At 40.8% G+C, this 26,045-nt stretch overlaps 1 protein-coding gene across 1 annotated transcript in view; it reads right to left on the reverse strand.

Moving 5' to 3' along the window:
- Positions 1-26,045, reverse strand: part of DPP6 (dipeptidyl peptidase like 6) — a 250,407-nt gene that overhangs the window by 137,376 nt on the left and 86,986 nt on the right. Inside the window, exons 4-5 of the mRNA XM_051812890.1 lie at positions 3,372-3,466; positions 979-1,053 (exon numbers count right to left, since the gene is read on the reverse strand). Of these exons, the coding sequence (XP_051668850.1) occupies positions 979-1,053; positions 3,372-3,466 (170 nt within the window). The remainder of the gene's footprint in view (positions 1-978; positions 1,054-3,371; positions 3,467-26,045) is intronic.

Genomic DNA, 26,045 nt, shown 5'->3' on the forward strand with positions numbered 1-26,045 from the left:
TTTTAACATTTTCTAACACCAGGCATGGTTCCCCTGACTATTATAGTACTGAGTCAGGAATAACTCCAAAGATGATAGCAGAGAATTCAGATGAGCAACAGAGCCACAACATCTACTACCTAAAGGATTGACAAATTTCCTTTGGTTAGCAGCTGACATTTTATTTATATTATGGAAAAAGAATTACAGTTTCTAGTGAATTAGTTATTTTCATTTTGAGGAATTGGTGCAATTCTAGATTATGAAAATGAAATGTATAGGGCTTATAGTTCACCCAAGTACTACAGCATAGCTATCATTCAAATATTTCAGGCCTTATACCAGCAAAATTGAAAAAGAATATAAATATTATTCATGCAGAAGAATTTCTTCTCCCATATTTGATTCTTTGGTCATCATTTAAAGATGACTCATTACACTTTTCACTTTTGAAGTTTGGTAGAAAATTCACTGTAATCTAGAACTTAGTAGCAACCTAATGGTGATTTTTTATGAGTGATTTATACCTAAACCTCTGAAGAAAAGGATTTATAATGAAAGTGATAGCTCAACCCTAACTGCAGCACTGGGAATGGTGACACCATAATTAATGTATTATTTCAGTTGTGGGAGACACTGACAGTAGCTTTTTATTCTGGGGAAGAAATTTATAGGGTAGCTGAAAAAGGCACCGTGGAAAAAAAAAATCACAGAAGAGGAATAGAAATACTTGTAGCAAAGACGTGTCCTTACAATCCCCCTCCCAAAGAGTATAAAATCCTGGCAATGACAGTGTTTCCTCTACGGTCTGATTTATACCTTTCTCCTCTACTAGATGGCAGTGTGACATGCTCTCAGAATTGCTAAGTGAGGGGGTTTCTTACTTTGTTTCATAGGAAGCAATTAATTTGAAATATCATCTTACTGGCATAAAAGTGGAAAAAAAAAAAAAGGTTTGCCACTGGCTGTGTATTTTGAAATCAAATCTAATTTACTTACTGGTTCAACATCAAAAGCAAAAAGTGCATATTCCCGGTCAGGTGATACTTCATATCGGATGGCCTTTAGGGAGACCTAGAAAATAAATAAAACATTGAAATAAATGTTTTTGTTTTCAAGCTAATGACACCTAGAATTAATTGTTATGACTAAAAATAAAAAAATACTGCCAGATTAAGTATTTTGGAAAATAAAATATCATATCTTTTTTCAAACATCAGAAATGTTATGTGGGCACCTATAAGAGAAAGACTAAATGCATTGTGACTCAGAGCACACAGTTATCTCAAAAAATCAGAATTTTCTCTTACTGCAAAGTGGCTGGTGAGGTGGCAGCTGTAGGCAGTAGTTAGAAGAAAACTCTGATAAATGGAAATTTATTAATTCCCTTTTGTTCTCTGTATCCACTGTCCGGTGCAGGCGATGACAAACAGTAAACAGCTTCTGGAGCAAACTAGTATTAGAGACACCACTACCTCTCCCAATTAGGACAACACTGAGGAAAATTATTCCATTTTCCCCAGTTAAAAGTCTTTGGGATGCTGTGGTGATAAGGTTTTCCAGGTGCACCCTGACCGGGGTTCTGCTAAAAGCAGCACTGTAAGTCTTGCTAACAAGAAGAGATGCCAAAATATCTCAGACTTGTCAGGAGTCACCTTTTTCCTGCTCCACTTTTCATTTGTATAGTGAAGCCATTTCTCCTTGCCAGTGTGTTTCAGTATAATACATTGCTGGCACAGATGGCACCAAGGTCAAAGAGAGGTGGCACTCACATGTCACTCATCCACTCACTGCCTTTTAAACCTCACCCTCTCACCTAACACAGTAGATGTAAGTCCTTGAGAGATTCCCATAGAGCAAAATGGAAAGGGGAGCTTGGGCTGCAGGGAAACAGGGAATTTGAGCTGCAGAGAAATGCAGAGCACTCTACTGGCAGAGTCCTCCCCAAGGCCAGTGATGCTGGATGTGGTGTGGGAGGAGCCCAGGGGATGGCCAAAGGTGGAAGGGACTGGTCATACCACCATAGAATGATTTGGGTTGAAAAGGACCTCTAAAGGTCATCTAGTCCAACTCTCTGCAGTAAGCAGGGACACCTTCCACTAGAACAGCCCTGCCCAACCTGACATTGAATGTTTTCAGGGATGGGAAATCCATCATCTCTCTGAGCAATCTAACGGGCTGATGGCCCAGCATAGATGAGGATGGGGGAGGTACAGGGGAGTGTGAGAGCCAGCAGTGTCAGCATGAAGGGAGATTTTATATATTCTCCATGTTATACTAATAACATGTTATACTAATAATATGGAAAAAAGAAAACAAGCCAATGTAGCAAAAGTTTTCTGACCCAGGGCTGTGAAGGAAGAGTAAAAAGACAACATGGCTGGGTGAGGTGTAACAGCAGCTCTTGCACTGGGACTTCCTGGATTAATGTGGAGGTGATTTGAGAGGGCAGAGGAACAAGGGTAGAACAGGCAGTAGGGAAGCAATGGCATGAAGATGTATGATTATCTTATAGCACTGTGTTTTTCTCACAAAAATAAAAAAAAACCACAACAAAACAGTGGAATAAAAGGAGGCAAAATAGAAGCAGTTTGACTTCAACAGACCTTGACATTAAAGGAAGCCAGCTCATGCCTTCACCCTTAGCAGAATCGTAAAGAAAGGTAAAAGAGGATTGCTTATGTGATGTAGCAAAGGTTGAAGGTTAAATGCAGCATTTGAAGTTTAAGGTTGGGTCCTGCAATAATAACTCAGTGACAAATTCTTTGTCTCATTAAAAATATTTAATACAATTAATGTACTAACTTCTGCCACAATGCTGGCTTCATCTACTACAGAAAACAATGCTACAAACCACTTTCATCACTATAAGTAGTACTCTACCACCTACTGATATATTTTAAGAATAATTTCTTAGGGTTTCTCTCATATGCAACTCTACTTCCACTCCTCAACACTAGTCATAAACAACACTGAAATTACATTTCAACCATTAGGCAAGAAAAATCAGCAAATATGCAAACTAAAGGACAAGTATTTGCATGGAGGAATGAGAGAATGACAACAACCGACAGAAAATGATATCAATTGTCTTCTATATTAAACATGCAAAGATGAGAATTATGCATCTTTCAATTATATATGATATGCAAGACTAGCTTCAAATATCTATATGATACTTTCCAGTAGTATGAGAGAAACTGAGCTTGCAGGATAATAATAAAAGCTGGAGTTCATTCTCACATTATCCATCACTGCATAGCCCATAGTATTAACAGTGTATTGTTTCTCCTTGACAATACAAGAAGTTGAAACCCAAGTCATTTTCTGCTTTACTGATCCAGCTGCAAGAGGACCATGAAATTCAGCTACTCATTAGAGAAAATACTTACAATTTTTTTGTTTTCTATTAATATTGTTGAATTGTTAGTTTCGACATTCCTCAGAATCACTGTGCCATTCTGGTTTCTATAAATGAATTCAGTATCTGTAAGGAGGAAAACAAAAGAACATTAAGGAAATCTGAAATTGTTTGTTTGTGTGGAACCTAATTATGGACTTGAACCAAAAGTACTGCTGGGAACTTCCTTCTGAAGAACACAGATTATTTTTTAAAATAGCCATTGATAAAAGTGGCTTTCAGGACACTCATCATGGACAGGGTTTCAGGACACTCACAGTTAGTGTTTGTCACATGTTTATTGTGCCACATTTTCTTGTAGCTGGATGCAATGTTTTGAATGTACATACACTGTTTGTTACATTGCTAGTGTAGAAAAGACAAAGTCAAAAAGCATTCCTTAGACTTGAAGGTTTCCAAGATCCACAGTCTCTGTAGGAATTTAATAAGCTTAGGAAGAAAAGGCAAATCACCCTCTACAAAGCAGATTCTGGAACCTAATATTGTGCAGACATTCCAACTCTGACATTTGTTTTGCAAACTTTTACCTGAGGAGATGCATGTAAAGAAATCACCATTTTCACATGAAAAAAAAGACAAATCAGCTCGTCTCTATTGCAGTTTGGGACTACTCCAGCTCTCAGGACATCTGGACAAGGACAAGAATCCCTCTGGTAACTGCTGCACAGTGGGAGGGCAGTGTCCAGCTCTCAAAGCTCACAACATACTTGACAGAAGGGCTGGGATAGACATATGAAAGGAACTCCAAATGAGGGTTAGGCAGCAGGTCAAAGGTTCAGGATGAAAAACATTACAATAATAAAGGGATGTCCTAAACTGAAGCTCAAGTTTGATCAGTGCTTACATGCACTGTCCCACAGATAAAACATAAGTTCCAAGGGTACTGCCATTAAAAGAGTCAGCAGCTTTTCTGGGCACAGGACTGGGGTTATGCCTTTTTTGCAACCTGGCTAAATTGAGACTGAGAACTGATGGATCCTACTAAACTTCTGCTTCCAGTTTCAGTCAGGGAAACAATTCCTCATTGCCTACCCTCACTGTGGCTGCCCCAGAAATGAGTCAAAGAGGAGTTTAAATCCTCCAGGACTTGTACAAGCACAGATCCATCTCAATGTAACCTCAGAGGTGTGCACTGCCCAGCTTGGGGTAACCTGCTAGAGACAACACTGGGTCTAGAGACTTTCAAAACTTTGGTGTACAGACCCAGCACACTTCTTATTCAGCTTTCAGTCTTTTGTTTCCAAGCTGGTGATGACAATCCTCATCACAGTCATTACGTTATGAAATGCTCTGAAAGTGCAGATGAAAAGCTTCTATGCTCTACTTATTGCTATCAATAAAAAAATCTCCTCCTGCATATCACAGATTTACATGTAAGCTGAGGAAGAAAAAAAACTGCTCTGAGTTTGGGATAAATCACAACCCGTGAGGCCAAATGGTTGCTGCAATACTGATGATTCTCTCCAAACCACAAAGTTTTAAAGACTTTATGATTCTCAGCGTCCAAATCAGAGCAACCTCTCTTCAGACTCATAGGTAAAGTTCTCAAAGCATCTCTTTTTTTTAAATTACGGAACAAATTTTATCAGCACCTTTGTCCCTGAATAAAAATGATGGATCTGAAATAAATTAAGGCTTGCATTTGTCTTTAAAATATTCCTTCATACAATTTATGACTGAATGAACTAAGATTCTTAAACCTGGGAACGAACTGATGGAACAGAACTGTGACAGAAGTCAGAAAAGTCACAAGCAGTATGGAGAAGATAAATAATGCATGCTCATTCCCTGCCTTTTCCAAAATAAATACTGGGAAGCACTAGATGACACCAGTCAGTGTCAGGTTCAACACAAATAAAAGGGATTATTTCTTCATGCTGAAGGCAAACAAGCTGTAGAAGTCACAGCCACAGTGTAGAGTGGGTGCCAAGGCTGCAGGTGGATCCAAACAAGAATTACAAAAATGGAAGAAAAATCCATCAAAGATTACGAGTCTTGAAGGGAAATGCTTTTCAGGAAGCCCTCGAACCTGCCATTGTGAGGGACTAGAAGAATATCCTGAATCATCATCTTGAGAAATTCACCTGCTTTTTAGAATCTTCCCTAAACATTCGCCCTTGTCCTGGACCATATACCAGAGGAGACAATCTCTGGGGTCTGATCCAGCACTAACTTATTTACAACTCTAACTTCCAGTTTCTGTGTCCAGATCCTGAAGAAATGTCTTTTTGCCAACAATTTAGGAAGTAACACAAGAAAAAGTGTAATTGCTTCCTACACAACTTGTCTTTATATCTTGAGGCCATGAAGGCTGAGGAATCATTTTTTATGAGGAAAGTATACAGTCCAAATTACTATTTTCAAGTATTCCAGAAATAACAAGAAAAACTGAACTTGAGAGACAGAGTATTACCTAATTATCAGACATTTCGGAAGGGATTACTGCTTTAATAATCACCCTATGTCAACAACACAGAATGTTTTCCAATTACACACTACATGCTAGGCAGAAAAAGCATTTGGATAATTGTAAGCCTCTCAGGATATTGCCTAATTACAGGGAAAAAAAAGCAATGAAACTCATCTCAAAGTTCAGTACACAGGTAAAGTAGCTTATTAATCTAATGAGTCTGTGGACCTGTTTTTTGAACATCACAGGAACTGAAGGAAGTTACATTACTGCTCATAATGGCATTGCTACTAAATTTTATTGTTCCCTATGCTCCAAAAAAACATAATGTTTTAATAAACTGTGAAACTTGAAGAAGATTACATAAAAGTTGCTCCATGGTTGGAAGTAGGAGACAGCACACTTTCCCTTTATTTGTTAAAGTGTAACAAGTTTAAAATCAAGTGCTAATCTGCTGCATGCATATCTAGAATGTATAAGGAAGAATAAATGAAGCAGTGGTGATTTGTTAGGGCTGTAAATCTTGCTATTATATTCAATACAAGCCATCAACACAGCATCCGAATTAATGAACAGAAAATTGGTCTGCTTAAGAGAAGAACAAATTGATCTGCATTATATTCCAAGCAAAACACTGTGAGGTTTAGCTGGTCTTAGTCCTCAAAAGAATCAATGAATAATATTCCTGGACTTCTGTTTTGAAATGTGTGATTTGTTCCAGTGCAAAAGCATTTATTTAAATGGGACATACCTCAATCAAACACAGAAAGCAGCAGCTTCTGTCTGTAATGAATTCTGTCCAGTGAGATGATGAGAATTTGCAGCCTGATTTATAGTTGTCACCACAGCTGATAAAGGTCATCACTGCATCTCATTTTTTATATCTGCCTTTCGTTGGGGCTGGTGTTCAGTATAAATGATGCTGAAAATTATAACTTTCAGGCATAAAAGCATTTATTCCATTTCTTCAATCTTTCTTGGATTTCTTCCATCTCTTTTTTACCTAGAGGTTGTGGATGCCCCATACCTGGAGGTGTTTGAGGCCAGACTGGATGGAGCTCTGAGCAACTTGGTCTAGTGAAAGGAGTCCTTGCCCATGGGGTTGGAACTAGGTGATCTTTAAAGTCCCTTCCAACCCAAACCATTCTATGATTCTTTGATTCAACAGCAAAGTTCACTAACTCCTCACCCCACTTTCAACTTCCAGGAAATTGTCTGGTTGGTAGAATGTATTTAGTGTCTGTGAGTATAGACACAAATATGTAGTCACACTTACAAAAGTGACTGATTACAAAAAACAGTGATTACTAGAAATAATGGAGCAGCCTTGGGGCTGTACAGAGTCAGTGTAGAGGAATGGGGGATCCTCAGAAGAAACTTCTGAAAACCTGCTAAGCAGAAAGGGTGAAATCAGAAGACCCAAGACCAATGACATATTTGCAGTGCCAGATCTTCTCTGTTTCTTTGTACACATCTTTCTTAAATTCAGTCAGGAAATATGCACTCAGAGAAAACAGACCTAGCGAGAGGGAGCTCGTGTCCCTTGCAGTCACTGAGCCCTTGCCAGGAACAGCACACACCTGGGTTTGCTTAGCCTGGCAGCTCTGCCTGCTGACCTCCTTTTTAGGATGAAAAAGAAGATAAAAATAAGGGATTTTTCTTAAGAAAATAATGCATTATGCACTGTAGTCCCAATGCAGGTTTTGCATTTTCAGGCATGCTAGCTGGTCAACCCTTTCCAAAGTTTTTCCATTGGAAAAGGCATGGGGTCTCTGGAAATTTGCCCACTGGTGCTGTTGTGATGCTGAACCTGGAACTGGCAGTCGAAACTGAGGAGAAAGATCACGAGGCTGTCACTTGGTATCATTCGTGGAGCCCAAGTCATCAATTCAATCTTCAGAGGCAGCCTCAACAGCCAGTAATAAAATGCTGGACAACATAAAGAGAGCAAGATGACAGCATGGACCATTTGCCATGATATAAAAGAGGAGAGTACAAAAATTCATGGACAGTTGATAAACTGACGTATTAGAGAGAATGCCCCACCCCTAGAAGTGTTCAAGGCCAGGCTGGACAGGGCTTGGAACAACAGGGTTTAGTGGGAAGTGTCCCTTCCCATGGCAGGGGGTTTGGAATGAGATGATCTTTAAGGTCCCTCCCAATCCAAACCATTCTATGATCTATGAGACAGGCAGGATATATCATCTATCATCCCTAAAATAGGGCTGCCTCACTATGGACCACTGAAAAGGGCCAGGCTTGAGTACAAAATAGCCTAAGTTATTGCTGTGGTGAGAGACCCAGCACTGCAATAGAGGAGCACTTACCTGAACCAACCATGTTCTTCATTGCTATGGGTCAGACTGGGCACCAGAATAAACAGCTCGTCACAGACAAGAAGGTTTAGGACAACTTTACTTCTAGAAGGAGTAAGTTTGAGCACTGGCAGTGCAAAGAAGTTGAAGGAATTACATCCACTGACAGGAACACAGATTTGCAATATCATCAGTGCTCACAAATTTAATGTTGACAAGGTAGTGTTAGGTCAAAGGTTGGAATTGATGATCTCAGAGGTCTTTTCCAACCTAGTTGATTCTGTGACTCAGTAATGCTGGCTTGTAAGAGAGAATGGTTTATAAGATACTAGCAGGACCTGCATGCTTTTGAGGAGAATCTTCATTATTTGTCAGAGATTATGGAAAACAGAAATTAAAACTTAGTGACAAAATATGAGAAGTAATAAGAATTTAAATCCAGTGCTGAAAACAATATTTTTAAGGAAATCAAAATTTCCTATCAGTGGAATAACTGGTGAATAAAAAGCAGACAAAAAAGGTTATAAAATTCACATGAGGAAGTCAGAAGCAAGAGTTAGTGAAATAGAGAAGGTAGGATCAGGAGTGTTAGGACCACTCCAGTCTTTTAGAGCCACAGATTTCGAGGAAAAGGCAACTTCTCAAGTCCTGTAGTTTCAGAACAAGAGACATGAAAGATAATTGAATGAGGTTCAGTCTGATGAAAGCCAGCATCAAGGGAATTATCATTCTCAATCCCTAAGATTAAGGTAGATTGGTGAATAAAGGAAGTTTAAGTCCTGAAGTTGTTCTAAACCATTTCAGATAAATGAACCTCCAGATACCAGCGTGACCAGCATGATTGGCAACCATACTATGCTGTGTCAAGAGAGCAGAAGGCAGCATGCCCTGTGGGATGAGTCTGCATCATCCTCAGGGACCCAGGCCACGTGAGCTGCTGGGATGGAGCTCTGCACTGGCACAGGGAGTGTCATGTGGCCAGCAAGAGAGGACTGGCACCCTTCTGTTTTTCCTCATAAGAGGAAAAGTTGTTGTGGGGCATTTAATGACCCAAAGCAGTCAGATCTTCAGGATCTTATCTTACATCTGAAGGATGAGGCTTGCAGATCCCCTGAAGTACTGCCCACCGAGTCCTGCAGCATTGCCCACCACGGTGCACAGCATCACTCCACACTTGGTCAGGCTGAGCCCACCTTCACTGAGGAGACAGCAGTGCCTGAACCAACCAAGGGGTTTCTTGGAGTCCTCACAGACAGGTATCTATCAGACACACCTGGTTAGCACTCACCATCTGACAAGAAAACAGGCAGGAAGACTGCAATTTTAGTAGGACAGATGTTTCTTCAGATAGAATTGGTATTTTCAGACTGGCAACATTATGTACGACAGTTGTGTTCATCTGGAAAAATGCATGAGGATGAGACAGTGGAATTAAAAAAAAATATTATGCTTGTTTAGCATTTCAGCAAATTTTCTGAAGGGCCAGGTGAGTCCTGGCACAGTGGATGGAGACCAGAAGCGGGGAAAACAGTGGTTGTGTCCCTTTAGGTGGACTTGGGCATGTCACAGCTCTCAACCCAGCACACACACACACCAGAGCCAAAGAGAAGGGTCTAGGTGGAGAAGGCAAACTCAGACTATCCACAGACAATCTGCAGCATACAGGAAAAACCCACTGGCTTGTAGTGACTACCCACATTTGCAGGATTGGGGGAGGTTGACACTTCCCATTGCAACAGAGTGTGTCTCTGTGGGAACAGCACCACGACTGAAGCAGGCACCCAGACTGGCTGTGGCTCAGCAGCAGGGAGTGTTCATCACTGTGACTATCAGCATTTGCATCCACAAACCAGCCCACGTGCAGCAAAGCCCAACGTGAGTGAGCAGCCCATCAGCACCAGCATCCCCACAGCTCACGTGAGCATCTCCCAGAGAAAGTAAACTGGGGAGATTCAGGGTTTCCTGTAAAAAAGTGGCTTTCTGAGTGGCACACAGGGTGGAAACAGGACAAGCTGGGGTTAACAGGTTGCTGTGTGTGGCACCAAAACCTTAAAAAAAACCCCCTAATACTGCCAGATGCAGCAGAAGCTTGGCCTTATCTTCAGAGGCTGATTTTGAGAGAGAGAAAGCTTGGACATAATGGAAGCAGAGAGGTAAACAACAGAACAGGGTAAATTCACAGAGGAAAGAGAAACTTTCAGAAAAACAATGCAGCAAACATTAACAAGGACCACCAAACAGGAGGAATAAGGTGCAGCATGATATGAACAGGGAGGAGGATGAACACATACAGGCTTACGGAAATACTTATTTTACTTTGCTTTCATGAAAGGGGAAATTGCATTTTATTTACTAGGTCTGCAGGATTATCGACTCACTTAGGACAGTGTCTGCCTAACTGGGGTCATGTAGAAAAGTGGACTTCGAGGACCTGCAGTCCCTGGGGCAGGTAGGGTTTACTCCTCAGAAGAGCACTAAGAATAGACATTGAACAAATGCTAGGACTGTGCATGCTTGCTATCTGCTGCAAAACTTCACCACATAGATCAGAATGCAAAATAAAAGCACAATCAGTCCCCGATGGAAACCTATTCAGGTGTCCAGACAGATGCAATCACAAACTCATGTGGAAATAAGACTGTCGTGATGATGCATTTAATGCCATGATCTGTTGTTCTTTCAAGACATGCTGCAGTGCATCTATTTCATATTTATAAGATATAACCACAAACAAGTGACTCTGAAATTCCCTTCCCAAGGCAGAAGCAAAGATTTTTTTGATATGGAACTGCTTCCCAAAGAGAAAATGCAGGGAAGACTTCCCATCCTCTCTTCCCTGGTGCTGCAGTAAGCTGGGATAACAGAGAAAGTGGGAGGCAAGTATCATGAACAGTGAAAAGCAACAAAACCCATTTCCATACTCATAGCTTTATCCCACTCTCAGTGAGAGCTGGTCCTTAGGGATGATCCCTGTAGACCTTGGCACTTGTAACTCATCCCAGTTCCCTTCCACCACCCTGCCTTTTGTCTTAACCCACCTGCACACACCAGCAACTCCATTTCCTCCTGCCTTGCTACTCTGGCAGAAATAAGTAAGAATTTATTAGACTTTGTGATGCTGACACAAGGAGCAGCAGGGAAGAGAGAACAGCTTGCCTTTAACAACATTGCTACAACCTTTAATTCCAGGAGACAACTGAAATCCCATTTTTATCTTTTTGGCATTATGGGTCATTATCCTTTTATTGTTCCCAGGATTTTTTTTTTTGCATGTGAGGCTGAAAGAAAGACTTCTTTAAATAGGTGATTTAACATAATTTTGCTAAATGCTGTATAACACATTGCACTGGTATATTAAGTAAGTGCAACTTGATAGAATGTGCTTTATTATGCAAGAAGTTGTTTTAATTGCTCATCATCTCAATGTAGTTGCCCTTGGTGCACCGATATAGTGTTTTTACAGTAGTACTAGTAAAATAAAACACAATTATAGCTCAGGAAAATTGCCATATCAACATGCATCTTCTAGCAGGCTTGTAAATTAACTTGTCAAAAGCTCAAAGACTGAGTCTTCAGAAAACCTAAAACTGTAAAAATCAGTAATGCCAGACTGTTTCTCTTTTTTAGCTAATCCCAAATCTTTCAAGATTCAAATAAAAAAAAGAAAAGTTTATTCCATATAATTGAGAGAAGACTCAGCACCAAGCCTGAAACCTGGGCAGAGCGCACCTTTGAAATTTCAGTCCCAAATTTGAAACCAGGTATAATTCTGCTGCTGCCTCATTTATGAGACAGAACTTCCCTTCAAAGAGCCCCAGTCTGGAAACTCTGCAGGCTCAGGTACCGTCTCAGTGGCACAGGCTTGAAAAGCTGAAATCCATGTGAGAAACCGAGATCTTGTTTCAACTTCAAATAACTCCTTTCCCTGCTTCTGTCTGCTTTTATAACACATGGAGGGGGGAAAAGAAATACACTACAATTAGGAAAAAAAAAAGAGAAATTCCCTGATCTAAATCCATTTTTATTCCGTCCAGGGCAAACCACCTTGATCACAGAAACTACTGCAAAATCCTAAAAACAACAACAGTAAAACCGTACACCTTGTTGCTTGCTGCCCTCAGTTTCTCCCTGAAAGGACTGAGAACAGCAGGGGTGCTTTGCAGCACACTGAGGTGACTTTGGTGTATTCCAGAGCTGAGAAATCTTCTTCAAAAATTCTCTGCCATCTTCCTCTCCTGTTCAGCTGGGCTCATGCTATGTGCTTTTCAAACCCTAAATGCTGTAGCAGGAATAGTGCAGATGACCCCTGGGTTACAGGACAGCTGGAGATAGCAGATTACACTCAGCCCTTTTGATTCCCTCCCAGAAACATCTCACATTCAACACAGGCCAAAAGCAATTTGACCCCAAACAACTAATTTCCCAGAAAATGGTTCCTGATGCCTCTATCCATACCCCATCTAATTTTCATGGTCTCATCATGCAACTGAAGAGAAAAACAAAGTGCAGACAACAGGTAGCATGAACCAGCTTATCCCAACTCCACAATGTGACCAATGTGGGTGTGCAGCCCCAAATACAGAGTGGCACAGATTTTACCAGGAATATAAAACCTCCAGGGCTTTTGCCACTGTAGTTGCTATCTCAGATGAGAGCCCAAGCTATCATTCCTGCTTGGTCATACACACCTTGCCTGTTCCATGCAGGAACACTTGCTCCAAACACTCCCTGGTTGTCACCCAGAGCAGTGAAGCATCAGTCAGTGACACCCACCCCTCACCCCTCCCTTCTCTGCCAAATGCACCAGGTCTTGTCTGCCTCATTTAGTTTGGCTTCACACAGAGGAGTGCATAACCCAAAGCAATACACATAAACATAATAATCCATTTGACACTGAGAATAAAAGGAACCCATGGATAAATTTTCATTAAAATGTGACCCCACAGCTTGCTTTCTTATTTCCTCTGTGCATTCCCTTTCCTGGTTCTTTTTGCCCCTAAACAAATTACACTTGTTAGTGGTCATGATGGAGAGAAAGAAGATATAGAATGTTTTTTTTTTTCCTTCTCATTATTATTATTGTGGGCAGTGTACTTAAATTTCAGTACAGACTGAATGAGATCATTGTACATTAACGAGCAGATACACTGTGTATACAGCTTCAGGTAAAGTTCTAATTACCTTTGCAGGCAATATTTCACAATCCCTTTTGTTACTCTGTCATTTCAGACGTGGTATGACTGTGCTGAAGCCTAATTGTGTGAGGAGTCTGTTGGAGCCATGGGCATCACCCTGACTTCAGGCTTTTGAAAATCAAGGCAGATAAACATGAAATCCAATACCTACACATTTTGGTTACCAGTGTGTGATTACTGGTTTTGGACTGGTCACAGGAGGGCACCATATTACAAAGCCACTGGAAACACTTTCAACGCTTGCAAAGAACTCTTAATAAATAATTGGAGACTATGCTTGGCAGGGGACTGGCAAGGAATAGCTCCTGGAGGAGAACAGTCTTCCTGCACCTAACTGCAAGGGAACCATTAATGGAGAAACATTTTGCAACTATACATACAATCTTGTAATTTTTAATCCAGCTGATGAGGGAATGAAAATATAGTGTCAGCTAAGTAGGGTGGTGAGGCAAAGTATATAGCAATTCTGTGCCCGTTAGGAAAGAAAAAAATCATGAATATTGTAATTATTAGTATATAGTCCTAAAACTATCTTTTCTTGTGGTGCAAGTTCTAAAATTATCGTCCTTCGTGAGGCATTAAAAATAAAAAATAAATAAAGAACATATTTTTATGTTAAAGGTTAATTTGCTTTAAGGTCATATCTTATGCATGCTGCCGAGTTTAGTATCAGCTAAATGCTTCAAGGCAAAAGGTAATAGCAAAGTCTCACAAATGCTGCCCCTGGAATTAACACCTGTGAGAAGGAAAATATGGAATACATGGAACAAATATATATATGTACACATATACTCTCGGGGATATTTTAACTAAGTGTTTTAAGGCATTTTTTGTGTCACAGTTCACAGCCCGCAGTCCCCTGGGAAGAAGAATAAGGAAGGAAAAGATACCTCCAAATTATTAATAAGGGTCTTGTCTTATGCATGAGTATTCCAAGCAATTTGTCTTGTAAAATGAGTCAGTCCATCAACTGAAGCAACAACAAAACAGGGAAAACAGCTTCACGTGGCCCAGCACGTGTGCTTTAACCCCCCGTGGGGCGATGGGCCAGCTCAGCCCTCGCTGGCTCCACTCTCTGCTGACGCTTCCAGCTGGGAGAGTATCCAGAGCCAGCTGCAGGAGCAGGTTTGGGTATGGGCTCTTGTCCATCAGGAAATAGGAAAATTGACTGCTGAGCAGAGAATAAGTGTTTATTAGGGTGATAACAAATTAAGGGTATTGGAAAATTTTCTGGACACTTTTCGGGTAGAGTTGGTGGATTTTAGAAGTTCGTCCAAGTCTTGGTGGTTCTTCTCAGACTGCCTGAAGGTCTGAGATTCAGATTTCCTACAGTGCATGAATGGCAAGGCCAACACTTCCAAGCAGACCCTGGAATGGTTTACTCTGCGAAAATGAGCACATGTATCATAACTGCAATGAGACCAAAGTCTATGTGAACTGCTGGATTCACCATCCATTGTACAGTTAATTTTTATTAGGTCCAGTGCATGCCAAAATAACAATCATTTATCCGATGGATCCAAACTTTTGCCCCTTATGGATAAAATGCTTCTGAGCTGAAACTTTTTTTAAATTTTCTCGGCTAAAGCATTGAAATTTCCCACTGTTCTCACACTAGACTTTGTTTACTTTTCTCCATTCATGTCATCCTGCCTTCCCTGAAAAGTTAAAATGCTTTGAAGACGATTATACAGATTTTGTGAATTACTATGAAACTTAAGCATTGGAAATCAGATATAAGACTTCAAGAGAACCTGACATTTTAAAAATATCTATTCTAATGAAAGTAAACATTGCCTTCTGTCCATTTACCCTCCAAATAAGTTTAACATTTGAAGGACCATTTAGAAATAACTGTGATAATATTTATGAGCACTAAAAATTTATTTATTACATTGCTTTTTTGAATCAAAGTAGAGTATTTCTGTGTGTCACCTGTGCCCAGAAGCTTGGACTTTAAGTCAAGTAACAAAATGAAGACTTGGCATCATACCCAGCTGTCAGTGTTGTGAAGGCAAACTCCCTGGCCAGCCATACACACACCTGGTTACATGTTCAGCTCTTTCTCTGCCTTACTCAAATACTCTAGGGAGTTGTTTCCCATACTCCTTTTCCTTGCAATTTGTTTTGCTTCTTTCATCTCTTCATACTTTTGTCTTACCTGGGGTTCTTTTCCTGCTAAGCATGAGACTAGAAGTGCTTTTTAAGAGGTGTTGTACTCCGATAATCAGGGAATGTTTCTTACCATGCAGGGCCATGTCTGTCTCGGGATCACTTACAGGATCATCTTATTTTCTATCACAGATTACTCCTTGTTACTGGCAATGGAAAGAGATGTCAGCAAAGTATTCAGCTTTAAAACTTGGGAGGGTGTGTACAGACCCAGTGCTGGTTTCATGCAAAGATGTCTTGCTGGGGACCCAGATCACCTGATTTTATGACATCATGATTACTCAGTGTGGTATGTGTGGCATGATTCGGTACAGGGACCTACAGATTTTATCTCTAAAACACCACAAAATCATCTGGCTTTTCTTTAGGGTCAAACAGATGATACCACATTTATACACTTCAAGTGCCATGAAACTTGAATACCATGAACACTTTTGAGAAACCAACTCTGATATTTCTGGGCAATCCTTCTGTGTAGTTCCCATCCCATCTTCTCTAAATTAATACAGTAGAGATGGAAAACATTCATTCAAGCTACTGATCTAAGGCTGATCAGACAAAGCAAGCTCCCAGGCATTCTTCCTCATGCAACAGGTCAGAGAAACTAGTTGATGAAAGACATGGTGGATGCAAGAGGCTCTGGAGGACACTTGGCACATGTCTTGGAAGAGAAAAATATTTTGGGATACTAAACAGAAAATATAGAAGAGGATCTGATAATTACCTGACCTAAAAAGAGTATGAAGTTTGCTGCCCTCTTGCTCCTTGTGCACACACATCTTGCCTCTCATGGAGACAGGATTTGGGGCTGGGCAAACCTTTGGTCTCCTGTTCTTAATTGAATTTCCACTGATGTAAGGTTTTAAAGTATAATTATATTCCCTTGATCATTTCTAATTATCTCATTCTAAATTTCTTCTAATGAATTATAGTATGGTACTATTTCTTGTAAGAAAAATAAAGTAATGCTTTTCATACATTCAACAGCTTTATACAGTTAGGAGATCCAAGCTCACAGGGGACTTTTTTTCTTAGATAAGTAAATCCTTGCCTGCTAAATTTCCAGTTAAAAAGATCTGATATAAATTTTAATCACCAGAAATACAGTATTTCCTGTCTTCAAATTATTTAATTATGGTATCTCAGCATATATTTATTTAATGTTCATTAAAAGGAACAAGTAGAATACATACTGGTCTAATTAATCCTTGTTAAGCATTCCATGCTCAACAAGTGTCCAAGAGCAGTGGAGCAAGCTCGGGGAAAGCTATTGAGTCAGGAAAACGTGATTTGCACCAAGTAAAAATCGTCAGGCAGTGTGAAAAATGGAAAACTGACTTGATTAAAATAAAAAAAAAAAGAAAGAAAAACTAAAAGTAAGCATTTTTCCTCCTAGAGAATAGAGGGCACCTAAAGAGGGACTGTGTGGAGACATAAACGTTTCTGGAAATCACTGCTGAAACTACCAGGAGTGTGTAGTAATTGGAATCAGTGGCTTAACAAGAGGCCCAAACACCCTGAAGAGCTCTCCTTCCTCCATCACACATTTACAGTCCTCCTTTGAATGTGCTTTTTGCCCAGCATATCCTGAAATTATGCACCTCATTTCTTCCCTCTGTTTTTTCCTAGGTGTTCATCTCTTAGGTGCCTCTTTCCCAAAACTCTTCTACCTTCACACCAGCCTGACTATTAGGAAAACCTTCAGCAAGTTCATGCAAACTCTCATTCTTGACCTTCTTTATCTATAGTTCAAAACTGAGTCTCCCACCTATCTGCTCAGATTTTCTTAGCACTGCAGGGTCTAAATGACATAAATTTCTTACTCCCTCCCAAAGCAGCCCTCCTTATGGTGAGCCCTCCTGGGGAAGGGAGAAGACCATCACCCTCTGTTGTGCCCAGCTTGCTCCATCCCCCAAGTATGGTTCGGAGTATGGTTTTCCTTGTTTCTCTTCCTCCTCTTCCCTGTGTTATACTCTTCTGAAGAGGCAAAAGATAAAAAAAACAACTTTATTTTAGTAGAAATTCAACCTGCAATTATGACCATCCTTTTTAAAGGCTTATCACAAACAATTTTTGTCGCAGCAGTTCCGCTTACCTAGAGGTGTGGGAAGTGCTGGGAGCTCACCCTTACCTGCTTCACAGGTGTTAACTGGGGAAGTGCATCCACCAGTGTCACACTGTACCTCTAGCTGTTCACCTAGATTTTTAACTAACACCCAGTGAGAGAACACCTAATCCCTCTCCCAGTTAAACCCCTGTAAAACCAGCACGTTTCCTTCGGCTCTGAGAGCCAGCAGGGTTTTGGTTTCAAGCCACTCTGAACATGACGAAAGAAACCCGATCCTTTTTCCAACTGGATTCAAACTGTTCAGCACACAGGCAGAACTGCCACGTGCAGTTCTTTCCTTCCAGCAGTAGAAACACCACTGCTGTGAGCCACATCTTTAAAGTCCGCCACAGATGCTCCCTGCGGCAGCATGATGTTTCCTTCCCACTTCCATCCCTGCTGCTCTCCTTTTTTTTGTTAATCAAAAGGTTCCCCGCTGTGAAGTGGGTGCTGTTGCAGTACATCTGCCTGGCTGGCAGGTAAAAGGACTCAGCCCTGAATTTAGCAGGTTTGCACTCACCACCAGCAATACTGAGCCCAGAAACGCCATGGTGCACCTCAGAGCAACATAGAGTGTGGTGATGGGGAGAAGCAAAGAAGGCAGCTTCTATCTAATTTCCATTGATTTCTACCTCAAATCTACAAACGATTTTAACACACAGTGGAGCCCAAGTTGTTCTAGTTTTCATACGCCTCTTACAGCTTCAAATTATTCCCCAAAACGGCTCCTTGCTGGCATACGCGGTCACATCAGGAGGCATTGCCTGGCTTCTGAGCTACTTTGAGAGAAAAACACTAATTTTAGTGGAGTTGAGATAGACATGGGAATGGGGAATCTGTCTTTGTTAATGGATATAAAAAGTCTAGGAAACCAGCCTGCTGGTCTGACATATGAGACAGGGACAGTCATGTTGCCTTTCAGAGGGAAGCCTTTTGTTCCTGCTTTGTTTTAAAAAAATTAGTGGGAACAGAATTAGGCAGATACGGGGAGCAGGTATTAGCAGAACCTAGATAAGTAGAATTGAAGTCCAAGGAATTTTCCTGCCTCCTCTAGCCATCTTTGCTTTGCTAATTGTTCCCTTTGATATTATCCTAGCAACTAAATGTATTTTTCAGCTCTTCATCTTAGGCCGTTAAGCCGTTTCTCAGGTAGTACTGACTTCCAGAGTAATTTTCACTCTCTGGACAACTCCAGCCCCTTTTCCACCTGCAACACCTCCAAGATCCTCCCTGCTTGTCTGGGCTTCTCCCCTGAGTGACTGCAGCCTGTCCTCCCTGCACAGCATCACTGTGTCAGTGTCCTCCTCCCCACCCACTCTCTTGCATCTCACTTCTCCCAGGTGACCTTCGTGCCACCAGCCCTGTTCCTGGGCCAGACTCTTCATTCAATCTGGCAAGATGCAGAGACATAACAAATAGAATGCACTGAATGCCTGAGGCCACTTTTTACTGCACATGGGTTTTCAGATGTTCAGTAGCTAAAGCCACATGTGTTGGTACCTCAAGAGTACGTTTTGACTCTGAGGCTCAACAGCAGTCAGTGAGAAGCAGGGGAATGGTTAGAGTTCAGCAGGTTCTGGAGAAATTACTTACAGAGGCTCCTAAACTTAGGGTTAGGCTCATATGGAAATCTTGACCTCCTCAAGACATCAAACTACTAAAAATCACCAAACCAACCTCCCTATTTGACCACTACAGGGTGTGATAATTTTCCTGACCAGGACTTTCTCCAGCATATTTCTCCTTCTAAATTCAGAAGCTGCTGTAGACACCAAAGAATTATTTTCTCAGTCCAAGAGCAGCACAAGTGCCCCACCAGCACCCCCGCACTGCGGAGAAAAAGGCATTGAGGCACACCCAGAGCCACAGCACTGTGCTCCTCCTCAGCTTGCTCCTGCAGACTGTGGTAATTTTTAGAAGAGCCAAATTGATTCCTCATTTCATTCTCTTTAGCAGTTATGAACAGAACAGCTACATGGCAGAAATGCTCTGCTCTACGAACTATTATGTTATGTTAAAAAGTCATTAATTCCCAGGTTTCCTGTCTTTGGTGGACAGGTTACTGTCACTGCTGAAGTCCAGCAGTCGCCCAGCAGCTGAAAGGCAGTAGGGCAACTTCTGTTCAGTGCTCTTAGAGGACAGATATGTGGAAATCCCTGAAGGAGATGATCCAGGATGGGTTCTAAAATCAAAATTATGGTTCTAATGGTTTTCCTCACTTCTTTTTCAATGTGGCAGTCGTGAGAGAGCAAGATCTTTTACCTGTCTTTTACTTGTCACTTTGTGAAGGCATTTAGATTAAGAATAGCAATCAATCAACTCTGAAGTTCACAGACACTTCCACTGGCATGAACACTACCTAAAAGCTCACCTAACTAGCATCTGTGTCTTTATGAATCATAACAGAGGGTTTCTGAAGGCCATCCCCAGCAAAATCATGACATGCTAGACCAGAAGACCCTTCTTGGTCCTTCCCCTGTATTTTTCTCTGGTCCACATAGCATGTTCTGCTAGTTATGGTGCCTTTATCTCAGCATAAGGTCACTTTTGCAAGGTGTCATGAAGTAGGATGTAAGGTTTGGCAGACCACAGCTGTGAGTGGGGCAAGTTTTCTTTGAACCATTAAGACCAGTAAACCCATTCATTTAACCCTTCCTATCACATATTTAAAACACATTGAAATTAATGAACTAGTATTTCCATTTAACAAGGTGGGCAAATATTCTGATACAGTAACACAATTTTCTTTATGCCTTCACCAGATGTGAGCATTTTCTAGCTTATATTCATTTAACTTAAGGCAAGAACTGGGACAAGTGTGTGGCCTTCCTCTGGCAGCACCACAGTTCAAGGATGCCTGCATGGAGGTCTAGCTCCTTCCTAACACAGACCTCAAACACCCAAGACTGCAAAGTGTATGCCCATGGAAGACAATTTTTTTCCTTGGATGACAAACAGAAAGATGAGTTTTTCTTTCATGCCAACAGCCCAGCCTTGCCAGGGAAAGGCTCCTGCTGCCTTACAATTTGGATGATCATTTGCAGGCTGACAACTGCTCTCTACCACTACCTGACAGGAGGTTGTAGTCAGGTGGGAGTCAGCCTCTTCCCCCAAGTAACAAGTGATAGGGCAAGAGAAAATGGCCCTGAGTTGTGCCAGGTTTAGATTGCACATTAGGAAATATTTCTTCACTGAAAGTGTAGGCAAGCACTGGAATTGGTTGTCCAGGGAAGTGGTGGAATCACCATCCCTGGAAGTGTTCAGAAAACATGTCAGTGTGGTGCTCAGGGACGTGGTTTAGTGATGGACTTGGCAGTGCTGGGTTAACAGTTGAACTGGATGACCTTAGAGGTCTTTTCCAACCTTAATGATTCTGTGAAGCTTTTGGTCCGTGGAGGAGCAGCCCAGAGAAGCCTGCACTCCAGTTAACCATGCTGTAAGCTCTCTAGCAGGATAATTTTAGTCTTAAGAGCTGTCAAGGCAAGCACCTTAATGCAAACCTTTTTCACAATGAAAAATATTAGCACTTACAAAGTTCTTAATATCTATGCAAAGTAACCTATAAATAATTCATTTACTCCACGCACATCTGCATCATTTGAAATGCATCAATGCTTTTATCAATACAGTGCAATGGATTTACACTGCAGAGAAGAGGCTTGGGGGCATTTGGACTATCCAAGTATTGTTGATCCAAGCATTATTATTAAAGGTAAACTGAAATAAATTACCTCAGTTACTACACAATGTTTTTTTTCAGTATGGTAAATAAAACTTATTAGTTCTAGGTCATTAAATTCAATATTAGACTTTAAAACAGCCCAGGGCTTCTATGATGTTATTAGTAAAACATGCAACAAAACATATGTGCTTCGGTATTAAAGATAAAAGAATTACTCAATTATATTTAGATATTAGTTATTAGTGCATTTTTCAAAGGGACTTCTGAGATAAAAGCCTAGCTGCCATTGTCAGAGGTGAGCATGGTCCTGGCTGTCACTGGATGGCAGGTTTCCAAATAACTGAGCCATTTCTGAAAATGTCATTCAGAGCCTTTTGCAAATTTACCCACTATTCCTCTTCATATAGGAATAAATACTATTTTGCCAACATTGCAGGTGAAGTGATTGGGCAGCAGGAGAGCTGCTTGGAGAGCAGGGTTTGATTTTCACATTTTTTTTAACTTCCTATGACCCCAGATACGTCCCTTGGTGCCCTGTATCTCAGTGCTCCTCACTGCTTGACTATACTGTGCTCTTCATTTCAACCTTTATTCTCCTCATTTGGCTACAACCGCTCTGTAAGGACTGTCTGGCCAGTGTCTAGCACAAAGAAGATGCACTCCTAATTAAAACCTCCAGTCACTAACATACAGCCCAAAATCCTGACAACAGCCACTGCTAAATACACTCTGTCTTTCAAGATGCCAAAAGCAAGGCTGGAAAATATCCTCTAAGAAGTAAGTAATGATGGCACATTGCATCCAATCGATCACAGTAACCTCTGTCCATATATTAGAGGCCACTGTTGTGTTTTTCTAACTACAACAGCAGCCAAGCACTTTCAAGGTGGGCAAAATGTGTTTGCCATTAAGTACAAAGACAGAAGATAAGCATAAGTCTCCACAGGTGGCACACATGGTTCGGTCTCTACCGCTTTCTTTGACGCTGGGCATGATGCTCCCTCCCCATGAAGGAGTGTTCTTCCCAAGATGCTGGGGATCAGATTCACAACTGACAGGAATCACTACAGCTCAACAGATCCACAAAACCAGCACTCATAACCCAACTGGCTTCTCAGGCCAGTAATGACTTCTCAGGTCTAGGTAATGACTATGAATTATTGTTTGCAGGAGAAATCAGATGACTGAGCTCCTCTTCAGTACAAAATGATGATGGCTTTCTTTATCCTGGTTTTCATCAACCGCCACAGGAACATTGTAGCATCCCATTGAGCTTTTCAGAAACCTGAGCTAAAATCCACTGTGAGAGGAATTACAGGAAAAGTCCAGTAATTGTGAAGGTAATTACAAGGTAATGTGGAGCTCACAAGCAGAACTGCTAGGCACTTAGGGACGAGACTAATGAGCAGGCCACGTGTCATATGGGAGAGGGCCAGCATGGGACACCCCTGACAGGTTGTGGAGGGGGATATGAAAACAAGGAAATGTTCAAATACAACATTTAAGATACACAGTATGAAATGAGCCACTGATTGGAGCTCATATGCATGCTTAGTATATGGACAATGTAATTCTAGTTGTACAGGAAAGGGAAGTTCACGATAGAGGATGGTAATAGAGCAGTGTAGAGTGCAAAGCACCAAGCACTGAGGAGAGAGCATAGGAGAATGCTTGGGATAAATAGGGCTGGAAAAGAGACCCAGCTCAGGTTCTTTGCACTTAGACTGCAGGGAATGCCATTTAACCACCAGCACAATCTCAAATTCCTCATATTTCACTGCTTTACACCTACTATAGTATAACAGAGCCCCATCCAACCCAGCCTTGAACACTTCCAGGGATGGAGCAACCACAACTTCTCTGAGCAACTTGTGCCACGGTCACAGTAAAGAATTTCTTCCTCTTATCTGATCCAAACCTATTCTCCTTCAGTTTGAAGCCATTCCCCCTTGTCTTGTCACTACATGCTCTATGAATGTGTTGCTCCCCTCTTAGCGGAGTCAATGACAAGAATGGTCAGGGCAGCAGAAGACAGCAGCTAATTAATCAAAATATTCTTTCCTCTCCCTAAACCACTGGATAAAAATGCAAATTGGAATTTGAAATTACAGTGGCCTAACAGAAATTGTAAGAGGTTCAAATTTCCAACTTTGGCACATCTCTCACTTTGTGCAAGTAAATTTAATTGCAATTCCAATAAAAAAGGTGCAAACATATCCACAAATGAGCCACAAGTTGTGACTGAAAGCTGAGAAAAAGCCTGTAATTTTTACACTGAAAGTCTACTTATGTCAGTTTTGAGACTGGTTCTTTTTTTTTAGCTAGCTCCTTTAAAATCAATGGAATGACACTAAGCTACTGACTAGAAATATATTATTTCTTCACTTGCCCATTGAGAACCAAGAATATGAGCTCATTCCATCAGTTTCAGGGAACTTTCAGCATATTTGTGTCACCCTGAATATAAATATTTTATTTATTTTAATGCTTGCTCTAAGACTCATTCAAGACAAAGGAAAGACCTTGTTCCTTCAGAGTGTTTGAATCAGCCCCTTGCTTACTGGGAAGAACACAGGATAATGTGTTCCTGTGTTCAGAATGACTGAACTATTTTGGGAGCAAGCAAATCCCTCAGATGATTCAAATACTCCTAAACATGAAGCTTGCTTCATCTTTGGCAAGGCCACCAATCTCCTGTCATCTGCAATAATGTAGAGGGAAAGGAAGGAAACAGGGCTTTGAAGAGCCAAGAGGACTGAACTTTGCAGATCTCTGAATGAACAAGATATTTTGCTGTATAATTAACAGAAGAAGGTAAAGAAGGATACATAACAGGTACCCATCCTTTAACAATTGTGTGGATCTCCACAGAGCATCAACTCAGTTGGTGAGTTGATATGCAATTTTAAATATGCAATTTTAAATATGCAATTTTAAAATATGCAAGTTATTTTTCCTAAGGCATTCCAGCATTCTCGCTATACTAAGTTAATTAGTTTGGCTTTAGCATTTTCGGAGTCTTTCATTTGCATTCTGAAAACTAAGAGACCAATAACAACAGTGTGCTTAGGAATCTGGCTACTGGTCTTCTGTATTGCTTATCAGGGACTTAATCAAGATTTCACCACTCAGCCAGCTAGAGAGAGCTGAGGAAAGCAACTACAATACAGAAAAGCAATTAATGTTGTAAAATGGGTTTGGGTCCTCAGATGATTGACATTGCAGATTAGCATCTTGCCCTTAAACGCAAAGTCACCCTTGGGTAAATTTACAGAGTACCTATTGGCTTCATAAAATTCCTCTGGACATATTAAAAGCAGTGTCAGTTGTTGTCTGTACCAAAGCAATAGAATAAGTAATTCTAAAATATCTATACATGTTTGCAGAACATGACTTCGTGTTTTGCACTTTACAAAAACAATATTTTAGTAATTTCAGGTCTGGCAAGGCTGCACTGGAGTCAGTAAGAGGACATGACAGGATTTTAAAACAGTCAAGATCAGACTCTTAATAAAAGTTTATATTGCTTTAGCATTTGACCATAATTGGAACAGCACGGGAAATGTTACTTTTTTCACAGAAGATTGCAGTTCTGCGGAAAATAAGCCTTATATCCACATAAAGTGATACTCATCAGTGGGAGGAATATTATAGCCAGCTCTAGGGCAATACTTCATTCTCTGTTCCTGCAAAAGTTTACTTAATTCATTATTATTCCCTCCACTATATTCTATTTGTTATACTCTAGCAAATAAAGAAAATAGCAGTTAGGTTCTCAATAAAACACCTTTTCCTTCATTAAGGCCATTTGGAATACCCATGCTAAAAGGTAAAGGATGCTGGATAGAAAATTCTGAACTGCAATGCAGATATTTCTGTTATTATTCCCAGAAAGCGGTTATGGGGAGCAGCATTCCCACACAGAACACAGTCTGAAAAAGAGCTCCTGCCCACTGGCAGGTGTGTTTTTGAAGGTGTGTATCATCTGCAACTGCTTTCCCCTCTACTTGAGTGGGTGGGAGAAGTTGCAGCTGGGGAATATGTTAATTCAGCACTACCCTTTAACACTCACTCTTTTCATTACAAGTATTAAAATTGTTCCCAATGGGCATAGCAGACAAGGAAAGCTAAACACAAGGAAGGACTTGATCCAGTTTCCCATTAAATTCAAAATAAAAACTAATAACTTCACGATAATAGGACTTGGACAGGAACTTACATGAACAGCATACAACAAATCATTTTATTCTTGCCAAAGCTTGTTTTGACTGCAGCAATTTCCACTGAGAGCTGGAATCTACATCCCCCAAAGTAGCTCCACTCCAGCAAATACAACATGCATTAATTCAAGTATTATTTGGTTTTCCCCTGACTGGAAAATGTAAGGCAGCAGAGGATAAAAAGAGCACATGGCTTGTGTGCAAGCCCCAGCCCAGCTGCTGCTGGACCACTGTTTGCCTGTTGCTTAGCAATGCTTCACCTCTATGCCAGGAAAAAATGTTTTGATGAGGGAATATAAATCTGCAGTTTTGTTTATGGTGAAATAATAACTGATGGTGCTCCAACCACTTCTTGCAACCATGCGCTAACAACGCTTACTAAGCCCTGGAAACTCTTTGAGACAAAGGCTGTAGTTTTCCATGCCTATCTATGAGCCCGTGGGAGGGCCCTAGGTAAAAAGTTATAACAGAGCAGTTTGCATGTTAAAGAGGAAAAGAACTGGAATAGGAATCTGAGGATTTAAAATAGGAATCTGAGGGCATG

This window comes from Manacus candei, unplaced genomic scaffold (assembly GCF_025592945.1).
Source record: "Manacus candei isolate 608988 ecotype Guabito, Panama unplaced genomic scaffold, ASM2559294v1 h1tg000089l, whole genome shotgun sequence".
Classification (NCBI taxonomy): domain Eukaryota; kingdom Metazoa; phylum Chordata; class Aves; order Passeriformes; family Pipridae; genus Manacus; species Manacus candei.